Source organism: Typopeltis vanoorti, chromosome 10, assembly GCF_054136105.1.
Source record: "Typopeltis vanoorti isolate ZY-2024b chromosome 10, IOZ_Tvanoo_1.0, whole genome shotgun sequence".
Lineage (NCBI taxonomy): Eukaryota > Metazoa > Arthropoda > Arachnida > Uropygi > Thelyphonidae > Typopeltis > Typopeltis vanoorti.
This window is the reverse complement of record NC_143558.1, coordinates 48,835,909-48,849,650: the sequence shown is the minus strand read 5'-3', so window position 1 is coordinate 48,849,650 and position 13,742 is coordinate 48,835,909. Positions and strand designations below refer to the sequence as shown.

The following is a 13,742-nucleotide window of genomic DNA, read 5'->3' as shown; positions in this document are numbered from 1 at the left end:
AGATTTAATTTAACATGATGAGAGAAAGTTTTATATGGACTTTTTTAACAGTGGTAGCAGATGGTGAATATGATGTATAATGGGCAATAGAAAATAGCATAGATGATAATTGTGTAGAGTGGCCTCTCATAATGAGTCCTTGGAAGCCATGGAGATCTCACAAAATAAAGTGCAGCCTCGTTTCAAAAATTCAATGAGTGAAATCCCTTTTGTATATTTTAAATAAAAAAACACATTAATTATATATTTAATCGTATAATATACTACACACACACACACACACACACACACACACACACACACACACACACACACACACACACACACACAGACAAACTATGTTGACAAAAGTGTTCAGGCACCTAGTTGTAGTCAAAGCAATGTATTTTAATTGCATTTCTAGTACTCAGTGGGACCACCTTGGGCCTGAATGACAGAAAACCCTTCGGGGCATGCTTTCAACCAATTCCTGATGCATTGCAACAGGAATATTCCTCCCTTCCTCATGCAAAACTACCATTGCTGATGCTAATGATGGCCACTGTGGCCTGGAATAAATTCAGCATTCTAATTCGTCCAAAAGCTGTTTGATGAGGTTGAGGCTTGGACTCTGAACCAGCCAGTCCAACACTGTGTTGTTGTTTTGTGGAAACCAGTCTCAGACATGCAATGGAGCACTGTCTTGCTGAACATGAAAAGGTCACTGCCGAAGTACTTCAACACCATCAGAAATATGAAGTTTCCCAGAACGTCCAGGTAGCCATCAGACATCATGGTTTTGGGCACATCAAACAATGGACCAAGCCCCATCCAACTGAAACAACTCCATACCATTACCAAGCCTCCACCAAACTTGACAATTGGAATGATGAAGTCCTGCCAGAACTGTTCCCCAGGCAATCTCCAGATTCAAATTTTTCCACTTGGTTATACTATAAATTAAAGATACCAAGAAGTTATATACTTGGTTTAATCCTTTATTTAAGTGTAAGCAAACAAAGTTTGCACCTGAAGTATTTTCAGGACTCTGGCAACTCTTATATAGAAGCTATGACTTCACATCACTTGCCTTAGTATCCCACAATACAAAGCACATATCCTTACAGACATGTATAATGCTATGCATTATGGGAAGGGCTACCCAGACCAGTTTCAACCTTTATTGAGGTCTTCAGTAGGAGCCAAACCCAGAGGTAATACTAAGGTTGAAGTATGAGTAGCCAAAGGCTGTCACACCTTATTATTAAAAGACTCTGGATTAAAGATAGTTGTTGGAAGTTTTCCCTCTTGGTTATACTATAAATTAACGATACCAAGAAATTATGCTTTGTTTAATCCTAGTGTAAGCAAACAAAGTTTGCATCCGAAGTATTTTCACGACTGGGGCAACTTGAATAAAGAAGCTAATGACTTCATATCACTTGCCTTAGTATCCCACAATGCAAAGCACATATGCAAATGAAATCTGGGTAGTGATCTTCCCATAATTCATAGCATTATACATGTCTGTAAGGATATGTGCTTTGTATTTTGGGATACTAAGGCAAGTGATGTGAAATCATTAGCTTTTATATATGAGTTGCCCTAGTCCTGAAAATACTTCAGGTGCAAATTTTGTTTGTTTACACTTGGATAAAGGATTAAACCAAGTATATCATTTCTTGGTATCTTTAATTTATACTCCAGATTCAAACACGACCATCAGAGTAAGACATTTGGAAGAGTGAATCGCAGTTCCACAGAACCCTTTTCCAATCATCTACAGTTCTGGAAAGGTGTGAAAGACACCATCCAAACATCATTTGCCATTGATGGGAAGAAGGGTATGTGTAGCCTTGTTCACAGCAGCTCTGCAACAGTAATCTGTGTGCACCTCTCTAGAGCCAGTTCTAGTGCTAAAAGATGTCCCTGCAGCATTTTCCAGGTTGACTGCAAGGCCTGCCACTAATTATGTGTGGGATGCTCAAACATTCCACAACAGAGCTCATCAATTTCTGTCAGTGAGTATCGGTGGCCTTCCAGGGCATTTTCCTGCTGTGTTAGCACCATCAACTGTCCATCTACGAATGACATAAGTGACAACGGATTTGAGTATACTGAGATGGTTAGCAGTGCCATAGAAAAAAAGACCACTGATGTGACGCCCAACTACTATCCCATATTGGATGCCTGTCAGTTTATGAATATGGTACAAAACATGCAGCACAACCCACCTTTTTATTACCAGGCTTATGCAGACATGATCCAAATTTGCATGGCAAATAAGGTGTCCAAATATTTGTCAACGTACATATGTAGTATACATATAATAGATTAATTATATAATTAAACAAATCAGACTAATAACTTCATCTGAATGAATAAAATCAATTATGCTTTCCTAGATTATTATTTATTATTGTTATCTCTGTTCTCCAAAGAGCTTAAGGACTTATGGAGAAGACTCATGGTATATCTGACTATACCTGCCATAACTCTCCTTAAATTTACAGAATATCATGTACCTGTTCTATCCAGCAATGCATTCTATTTGCTTAAAAACTCATGAGAAAAAACCTGATTCCTGTTCTTTTCTGACCATTTTTTTTTTTAACTTTCAGAGATGGCATTTTTTTCTTCTTTCCAATGCAGAAAAAATTTCCCCCGTCTCATCTGTATGACCCATTCACCAAGTTATACATTGCTATCCAGATCTGTGATCAAAACCTTTATGTATTTTTCCTCAACATTTTGATCCTTATTTCAGTAATCCATTACATTCTCTTTACCACTTCTGTGCTTCTGAAATTAAACTACTTGTCTACATCATTAATAGATTTCACATTTCTTCACTTTCTTCCATACAGTCACATTAATACAAAACAGGGCATACCATTTCTTCAATTCAAGGTGCTGGGAACATGAAAGTAGTGAACTGGCCTAGTTGTTCTATTCTCAGATACACAATAATCAATCTTCCTAAATAGATGCTTCTATCTCATCACTTTCATTAAAATTTGCATCATCAACCCTTGTCATGTTTGTATATAAATGATATTCATAATATTATTCAACATATAAGCAGTAATGTAGAAGAGAAGATCCACTTGTGACACTCATCCTGTCACTTTCGTCTCATAGATACCATTTCAATTTTTCAGCAAAAATATGTATACATTTAGAGTATTAAACTATTAACATTTTTTGCATTAGGTAACATTTCCTATGTTACAATTATTAAATATAAAATGATGTACATAAAACTATTATAAAAAATAGAAAAGTATATACAAAAAATATAATGATATATTAAATTAAAAAAAATTGATCAACCTGGCATGTATAGCATTTCTGAGCAATTTTTAGGGCCTATAACAGACCAATGAAGCACATATACAAGGGTGGTCTTAAAAGTTCTCGGCCTCGACCATAGATGGCAACACTATCGGCAAGATTTTTTTTTTCTCCTAAGTTGGTACATCTGTCATAAGCATCCATGTGAAATTGCAAGTCATTCATTCTATCAAATAGTTTGTTTCATACAGCTATCTGAAGCAAAGTGTTGTCTGTATACCTTGAAATGAATAAAATTCTTTGTAAGAGAAGGTTTAATGCCAAAAGAAATTCATTTGAAGTTCATAAAAGTTTATGGACACTCTTCTCCTTTGTTTTTGACAATTAAGAAATGAGCTGCCAAGTTTAAACATTGCCATACCAGCCTTGAAGATGATACACGTGAAGGATGTCCAAAAAGCATAACAACACCAGAAATCATTGATCAAGCACGTGATATATGACCAGCGAGTTAAAGTGCGTGAAATTGCTAAGACTACAGGCATTTCAAAAGAACGTGTAGGATATATTTTGCATGAAGAATTGCAAATGAAAAAGCTTTGCATAAGATGGGTGCCATGCTTGCTCACAGCAGATCAAAAACGCACTCGCATGAAAATCTCTGAACAGTGCTTGGAGTGTTTTAATAAGAATAAAACTGATTTTGGGGTCAATTTATTACTATGGATGAGACTAGGATTCACCATTACACACCAGAATCTAAACAGCAGTTCAAAACAGTGGACAGAAGCCAGTTGTTCAGTGCCAAAAAAGACAAAGTCAGTTCCATCAGCAGGAAAGGTCATGACATCAGTGTTTTGGGATGCTAAAGGCATTTTGTTTATTAATCATCTTGAAAAGGCCAAAACAATAACCAAGGAATATATTATTCCAATCTTTTGACCAGACTAAACGAAAATATTCGAGAAAAGACCCGGTTTGCAGAAGAAAAAATCATCTTTCATCAGGACAATGCACCTACCCACAAAGGTGTTTGGCAATGGGAAAATTAAGGGATCTTCACTATGAATTGTTGGAACATCCACCCTATTCTCCAGATTTGGCTCCCTCTGACTTCTATCTCTTCCCAAAACTAAAACTCTTCCTCACTGGTTAGCGTTTTTCTTCAAATCAAGAGGTGATTGCAGTTAAAGTGGTATTTTGCAGAACTTACTGAGAACCACTACAGGGATGGGATAATGGCACTGGAGCATCGCTGGAATAAATGTATTAGTCTTAAGGGAGAATATGTTGAAAAATAAAAATAATTTTTAAATTATAAATTCGTTTTTTCATTGTTAGGCCAAGAACCTTTCAGACTACCCTCATACATCTCCCAGTCAACTGTCAATTCAATGCTGCCTTCTAATGGTGTAGCCTTGCAAAGTGGCCCTGACTTATTCAATAAGCATACTGTGAAGGGATACCCCGTACTTTTTTTTTTTTTTTTATTTAGAGAAAATGCCGAATAGATCCACTAGGTGGTATATGATCATCATGTAACGAAACCCAACTGACTGCTTACTGGAAACTTGAAGTGGCTGATGCATGTTTGGCCTTTGAAGCAGGAATTCTGGCTTGTGTTTTCCCACCCATATTCTGAAACATGTAGTGGAATGATACCTTTTAAGAGTATGGCACACATGCTCTAGAGCATAGGTTGCCAAACTTTTTCGGGCCACCGCCCACCATCCAAGTTATCTTGTATGATTATTTCTACTACAAACAGGTGCATTTGTATAGTCAGATACTCCTTACTAGAGAGAACGAACCAAATCTTGAAGTTCCTTTTGATATTCTCTGACTTAAGGTTTCTATGTACCACTATGTATCATTCGTCCACTTTGTTTTAAACTTACCTAACTCTGAAAAGGCACTTTGACCTCAAACTTGTGTCCTCTGGCATTACAAAATAAAGTATGATGACTTACAAGCTTTCTACAGTAAGGTTACTTTTCCACTTTCTAGATTCAAGTATGCTCTGGTTAACTTTTCCAATTCCATGTCAGGATGAAAGTTTTCATTATACACTTCACGCCATTTAAAATTTTCACCCAATATCCAAGCCATGGTATTCCAATAAATTAGTAAGCCACAGCAGTACAAGAAAAACAACCATCTCAAAAATGGCCTGAGATAAAAACCCCAGCTTCATTTGCCTACACTGAGCCCAGCAATAATTGCAAAACAATTAATAAACCTTAGTCTGACTCCAAAACAGATAAATGCAGAAAATTTTCTTCTTGCATAAATGCCACTTGTACCTTCTACTCTTTTGCAAAAGCCACTGGACACAACCTTTCATCCATCTGTACTACCATCACTCATTCAAATGGTGCTGCTATCACATTAAAAACAAAACTGACCTTCTGCAATAAATCTTCTCTTCTAACTCCAGCACCAATGACCAAGGCAATCACCTCCAACCATACCAGGAACAACCTCAGAAGAATCTTCAACAATATAAATACTAAACAGGCTTCTATTGGTATTCTTCTATTGTACTAGAGATTTGCTGCAGAATAACACCTGTCCTTTATTATTTCTAATCCTTATTATACTCAGCTGGCTGTACTACAGCTTGAAAACAAGCCCATCTTCATCTCAATCAACAAAATATATCTGCCATCAAATTATGACATATTGCTCTCATCTCAGTACCCTGAAGCAGTGCTTCTCATACTTTTTCCAGCCATGCCCACTTGGACCATGCATATAATGCTATAGCCACTAACCCCCCCCACCACCACCACCCAAACAGACACATTACTGATAGGTCATTTTTACCACCCCCAGATGAACCTCCATATGCCACTCTTAATTGCAAAATTGTGAAATAGTTGGCATGACATATACAACCTTAACATTTTTCAGTAGAAAATTAAGTCAGAAAAAAATTAGGATAGGATTTCTCAGTGTTATGGTTGATTTTATGTACCACTATACTCTTGGTGTTGAGGTATACACAATCTGCAAAATATAATGCATATTTTAACATTGAAATTAAACAATTATGTAGAACTTTTTACTTAAACTGATTTTTAATATATCATATTCTAAACCAACAGTTCTTAAATTGTGGGTTACAACCCCCTCTGGTGGGGGGTGCAAAATATTCTGGGAGGGTCATGTGAATAAATTTAATATTATAGAGCCATTGAAATTATTATAATCTGGCATGTAACTGGAATTGCCAGTTCTTAGGCAGTGGTCTAAATGAGAATCACTGAGCCATGATCGATACTTGGATTTCAAATACTTCATATTTGAAAAAAGAGTTTCACATGAATATGTCGAAGCACAGTAAGAATATATTTTAAGAGCACATTTTCTTAATAAGAGATAGGTATTTTTATTAACTAAATTCCAGAATGTTTCATCATTCTAATGTGATCTTAACACAGTATTTTATAATTGTCATTTTGTCACTGTAGAAAAGAATTCAGGCTATTAGTCTAGTGCAACAGAAGTATATAACCCATAACGGTGATGTGCAGTTCACATGCGCACTAAAAATTTGAAGGTTGTTCAACGCTTCAATATCTGCCACAGTTGTGGGCGCTTTAAAAATGCTTCGTTGGCACTTGGGTGCCCGGAAGCCCCACGTTGCCAACCTTTAGTCTATAGTCTTACTACTACCTTTGTGAAATAGTACTACCTCAGCCTCTTTAGATTTTGACAGTTGCAATACCTTCTTTAAACAGCCATGTCAGTTGCAACATCAATTATTCAGCACATTCCCTTAAAACATACAGTGAAACTTCACTAGGCCTGATTGCTTTGTTGAATCCCCAGAGTACTACTTAGTATTCAAAATATGTTATTTCATTCACTTTCAGTCTCTCAATCCTCATAGTTGAAATAAAATCTGTTTCACCATATAAAAACTTATCTGCAGAGATCACCTAACTACATTTTCCATCCAACAAGGTTAGCCATTTTCCCTTCTACCAGCTATTATAACCAACTAACAACCTTGTAATTTCACAAATAATGCCTTTCTCTTTGAGATCTTTGCCTATCTGCTCATCCTTTCCTCAAAGACCACAAGATTTCACCAAACAGATGCATGGATGATGTCTCAGTTGCAATCAGATCCAAAACTCTCAATCCTCGTGTTGCCCAAAAACTGTAAGAAAACTGTTCTTTAAGAATTATATTTTTTTTTATTACTGTATACATTTCAACTGACTGATCTACGCTACCATAGTTAAAAATCTTCCACAACTATCATGTAATTTGCACTTCATAAGCAAATCTGCTTAAACATTTGCTGCTCATCACCCACTAGATTTCTGACATGTAACAACGTTCCAGAAATCTACTACTGTACTGCCTACTTCTTGCACCATACAACTCGATGTGCTTTTGATGCATTCCTTCTCTGGTTTTCTACTGAGAAGATGCAACAAGATCGCTATCACAAGTAACCCTCTCCTTTATAATTCATATATTTTATTTAATTTGGTATCACTTGAAATGCTAGGGAAAAAAAAACATTTCTGAATTTACCATTTTAACTTTGATGCTCCTCCTCCTAATCATCCTAGGAATTCAGCAGAAATACATTGTGGTGGAGATGAACAGATAAATGGGGATGAAGAGAACTTTTATACAAATTAGGCACAGCGAAATATGTGAGAATAAATGCTTTATTGGTGTGTGTGTATATTATATATATATATATATAAAAAATAACATGAGTGACCACTGATATTTGTTTTTCAAATAACATACAAGTCCCCGAATCTGTTTTAAAGACATTTCCCGTAAATAAACTTATTTTGATGCAATCAACAGAAATTTTTCAAAGAAAATAGTTCCCATCAAGAAAAAACAAATTTATATATCATCATCAATGCAGTGTTTGTTTTAATCCTGTTTGCATAGAGCATACAGAAAAAATAATAATAATTTGTTTGCTTTTTTTTGTTCAGTGAATTTTGTCTGTTTTGTTTTTTTGAATGCATCCAACCACAAACAATGATTCTGACAAATAAAATTTTAAGTTCTTTTTTTTTTGTTTTAAATTTTACTTTTTCAATGTCATCAGTTTCTTTTATTAATCTATTTTTTAAGGTGAAGACTAATAATTTTTCATTTATGGAGTTTTATTTTTAAGACATACCATGTAATAAATCTATACATGAGTGATGGGAAAAAACAGTAGGTCAAATTAGTTTACAAATTATTTTTAAAAAAATCTTTCCAATACAAAGCAATATTATTGTTATTGATTTCTGTATGCTAAAATAGGATAAGGCTACATTGTTAATCAAGAAAAAAATTTAGTTTTTCTTAAAAATAATGATGCCAAAATAATCAGTGAAGAAAAAAAAAATCAAGAAGTCAAAATTACTTAAATTTTTTTAGAGTTATTTATATATTTAAAGTTACAAAAAATAGTTTAAATGAAAACCTCACCAGAAGGTGGCTCTGCTAAAGAAGTAATACTTCCTCCAGGCAATCTAGCTGGTGGGAGTGGTGCTAAAGCTGTCCCAGGTGGAGGTGGAGGAGGAATGGCACCTGGAAAAGGTGGAGGTGGAGGAGGAAGAATACCTCCTGGAGGTGGTGGAATATTTCCTGCAAGTGGTGGTGGTGGTGGTGGTGGAGGAGGAGGAGGACCACTGCTTCCTGGAAGAGGTGGGGGTGGGGGAATGTTTTCATAGAGAACTGGTGGGGGTGGTGGAGGAGGAGGAGGAGGTGGTGGTGGTGGTGGAATATTTTCATAGAGAACTGATGGTGGTGGTGGAGGGGGTGGAGGAGGAGGAATGGAAATAACTGGTGAAGATGGGGGTGGAAATTGGACTTCATCGCATGAAAGAGGTGGTGGTGTAGGAATACTACCACCTGGAAGTCTTTGTGGAGGTGATGGAGGAATACTACCACCTGGAAGTCTTTGTGGAGGTGATGGAGCATAGTTATCACCTGGCAAATAAAGATTAAGCTTCACAGTATACAGAATATTTAAATTTGTTTTCAAATAAATTTACTTTTCTCCAAAATTTAGACTTCAATCTTTATTTTTTTATTTTGCATTTATCTGAATATATTACTGAATATGGCATTTATCATATGATAAATGCCATATTCAGTAATGATATATTTGAATGAAAACAGATTTTTTTTTTTTACATTAGCACAACTATTTGACTTCTATCAATGAAAACTTATTTTAAACTAACAAATACAAACTAAACTTTTAATATTGGCAAATGGTAACCCATAAAGATTTTTTTTTTGTACCAGTGGCAGAGAATTTTCTAAAGAAAAAGCAAGGGTTAACCACAATCTGTTTTAACCTTTCAACTTCACCTTGCACTTATTGAAGAATATGGTTTCCTCCAACCAATAATAGCACTAGATACCACATATGAATGACAAGTGTAGCACATGACAATAGTCTTGAACAATAACTGGTTGACTGAAACTTAGAACTTTGATTTTATCTCAACTAGTTTTTTTTTTTTTTTCTTGTTGTATGATACACCACTGAGCAGGATAATTTACAGGATTTAATGTGTGAATTTAATGTTAAAAATAATGTTTTACATTGTAGAGGTGCTTTAAATATTGTATTTATATTATGGCCTTTAACTTCATATGTATTCCTTTTCATTGTTAACATTACATGCAAAGTAATACAGTCAAATTTTTGGAATGATAGTGCTCAGAATGAGAGCATGAAAGAAGTGGCCAATGAGGTGATGGCAAGGAGTGAAATAATGCATTTACATTGCATCCTTCATAGTATAAAATGGGAAGTAGAGCGAATGGAGAAAAAATTGTGTAAATATCAAAGGTGGGAGAATGAAAAAAAAAAAGAAAAAAGTGAATTTGGAAAGCATAAAAGTGCAAAAAACTGCAAATAAGAATAGAGTATTGTATGGAGATCTAATAAGAGGTATACTTAATGAGCAAGTGATGAAAGCACATTTCCCAGGTGTGAAAATCAAGGATGTTGGCAATGCAGTTAGTTTACAGAAAGGAGAAGTGAAAGAGATGATTGTTATGGCAACAACAAATGATTTGAAAAGAGAAAAATATGCAATGAGAGAATAAATAAAATAATTGTTGCAAGAAACAAAAAATGAAGAGTGAGGAAATAAAAATTGTTAATCTGCTGCCTTGGTATGATAGGAAAGAAATGACAAGAAGGGCCATAATTGCTAATAAGTCTATGAGAAGATTGTGTAGTAGGAATGATATGAAGTTTATTGATGTATAGAGTGAATCTGATGGCCAAAAGGACTTAGATATGTCTCACAGATTACATTTAAATGGTGGAGTTAGATGTTTGGTGAAAGTGTTGTTTAAGTGGGAGTTTGGAAGTGCAAAACCAGGGAAACTATAGATATTAGGAAGGATGCAATCAAACAAGTGTCTGGTCACCAATGTGATAAATGAGCATGTGTAGAGAAATTATTATGCAATGATGAATGCAATTTCACAGGTTTCCAATTTGAATGGCTTGGCAACAACATTACACACCGGTAATTGTGGGTACAAGGGCGTGTTGAAAGGAATTTTTGGCATTGGTCAGCGCTACTTGGCTAAAAATTATAGGCATCACTGAAACCTGGTTGACTGAAAATGATATAATTACAGGAATAGAATGTAAAGGTACTGTACATTCAGTACCTTTACATTCTATTTTCAGTGAGGACAGGAGCTGAGGTATTGCTGATGATAGTTGAAGAAATACAACCAACAAAATTAGAAGTTAGAGGGTTTTAGGTCTGGGGAAGATGGTTCATTTGAGGTTGATTAATGTGAGATAGGGGCCAACAGGACAAAATATGTTGCTGGTTACTGCTACAGACCAGGGGTCCACAGGAAGATGTAAATACTATGTATCAGCAGATTCACAGAATGAGTGCAGGCTGAGCAATCATTATGGGAGACTAACTATGAGGACATAGATTGGAGGGAGGAAAGGAGACATGGCCATGTCTCCTTTCCTCCCTCTATGTCCTCCCTCCAATCCCTCCAAGAAAGGAGTGTGACCATGCAGTTTTGTTCTGGGAAGTTGCCAAACATGAAATTCTCTATCAAGAAATAGCTTATGTTGAACTAATAAATCTGTTAATTATGACAGACTTAGTAGTCATCTTGGAGTAGTGCCATGGCTTGAGAAATTACAAAGAAAGAATGTCAGTAGTGCATGGGAAGTGGTCATAGAATGTTTGAGAGAAGCAGTATCAGTCTGCACACTCAAGGTCTGGAGGATAAACCAAGTGGGAATTAAGAGATATAAAGCAAAAAAAAAAAAACACTGTGGAGAGAATATAAAGAAAAAGGTGATCAGAATGCTCATGCACAGTGCAAGCAAGAAGGTGACTAGTTTGGTAAGAAAGGCCAAGGTAAACAAGAGTTTTTTTCATTATGTGGCAAGTAAGAAGAAAAATGACTATGGTAGGATGACTTTAAACAATGCTAGTGGGAAGGTGATGGAGGCAAAAGAAGTAGTTGAGTTGCTGAGTGATCTTTGCAAAGGTGTATCATACAAGTGGTGACTCAACAGTTACTGAAGTGACAGATTGATGTGAGCATTGAGATAGATGAACTGGAGGTACTCAGTATACTGAAAAATATCAATGTGAATACAGCAGTGGACCTGAACGGTATGCTATGAGAATGCGCAAGTGAACTGGCAGTGCCTCTGATGAAATTGTTTAATCAAAGTCTCAGCTCTCGCAAGGTTTCAAGGGAGTGTGGAAAGAGGGTAAGATAGTTCCACTGTATAAAGGTGGCTTCAAGGCAGAAGTATTACAGACCAATTAGTATCACTGGAGTGGTGGCTGAAGTATTGGAAAGTTGGTTAAAAGTAAAATTCAAAAATTTAAAAAAGTTGCAGCAGATGGGAATGGATGTGAAGCTATTAGCATGGACAGGAGTGGCTGACAGACAGATACCAGAGAGTAGTATATGGTGGAGTAGAATCTAAGAGAATGAGGATAACTAGTGACCTCTAGTACAGAACCCTGAGGTACCTCAGGGTTCTGTACTAGGACCACTAGTAGTAGATAATGGTGATGTAGAATTCCTGCAGGATGATTTAAATAAATTGGCATTGTAGGCAAAGGATAACGACTGTCAATTTAATGTTGCAAAATGTAAGGTTATGCACTTCAAGTTGAAAAGATTGCATATAGTGTATCATATGGATTGCAGAAAACTAAGGACACTCGGGACCTGAGGATAAAGGTGGACAGAAAATTGAAGTTCAAGGGCATTCTGCAAAAGTTGGTAAAATTGCTCAAAGGATTACTTGAATGTTGAAAAACATGCTCATGCTAACAAGTAAAGATAGGGAAATTATTATCCCACTTTGTAAGGCTATGATTTGGCTGCATCTTTCTACTGTGCACAGATTTGGTCACCTGGGTTTCTTAGGGATCAGGAGGTGGTAGAGAAGATTAAGAAACAAGTGACTAAGCTGGTGACAGGTCTGTAGAATGCTCCCCTACAAGGATAGGCTGAAGGTTTGTTGGTTACAAAGTTTAGTTGATAGGTGAAAAAGAGGAGATATGATGGAAAATTTTAAGATATTCAAGAGGATTTATAAAATTGATGCAAAGGAAATTTTTCAATATATGATAAGAAGTCAGAGAACTAAGAGCCATCTGTGGAAGTCTTGTTATGTTAAAGTGTAGTTAGTAGGGAGGTGTGCAGATCAGATTTTTTGCATGGTGAAGAAGTGGAATGGATGGCCTGAATTAGCTGCAATTTCCCTGACAGTGAATAAGTTTAAGGAGAGGTATGATAGGTTTTGTGCATATAAGTTAGTTTGGGCCTCCCAAGATGAGTCTCCAAACTCTATGGAGATACTGTATAATAATAACAATAAAATTCTTTTGTTTTTTTTTGTTTTTTTTAACTAGACTATTTTACTTGAATCAGATAAGGCTAGGTTTTGTTAGGTATAGAAAAGATGGTAATGCCAAAACAGCAATAAATCTGATCAACATTTTGGTACCAATGTTTAATAGTATACAAGTATATGCCCTTTCTCTACATATGCCAATAAATTTGCTTACTTTGCTTTCAGTGCAAGGCACACCAATGTTGTGGGGATATAACAAAATATATAAATAGCTGCTGAAAACATCACTCAAGAAACAAGATGAGTTACAGAAAAAGAGAACCTGGTCCCATATTCAAAAAACAGTATAGCAAGTATTGACACTGCAGGTATGCACAATAAATTAAATTGGCTAAGACAATAATAGCATCTGTTTCTATTAATGTCCAAATACATGCTGAAGCACCAGTTTGTGTGTGTATAAAAATACAATTTGAAACAGGATGAGATATTGAAAATATCAATATTTTTATTTTATGACTCCCACCCATGAAAGGCTATAAACCTATAGTACATTACTACTGTTGGATTGGTTAAGGTTTTATGTTTTTAACAAAATCTATAA

General features: G+C 35.7%; 1 protein-coding gene across 1 annotated transcript in view; it reads right to left on the bottom strand.

Moving 5' to 3' along the window:
- LOC150102406 (uncharacterized) overlaps positions 1-13,742 on the bottom strand; it is a 357,402-nt gene that overhangs the window by 245,525 nt on the left and 98,135 nt on the right. The window contains exon 6 of the mRNA XM_090399570.1: positions 8,737-9,240. Coding sequence (XP_090255696.1) covers positions 8,737-9,240 — 504 coding nt within the window. The remainder of the gene's footprint in view (positions 1-8,736; positions 9,241-13,742) is intronic.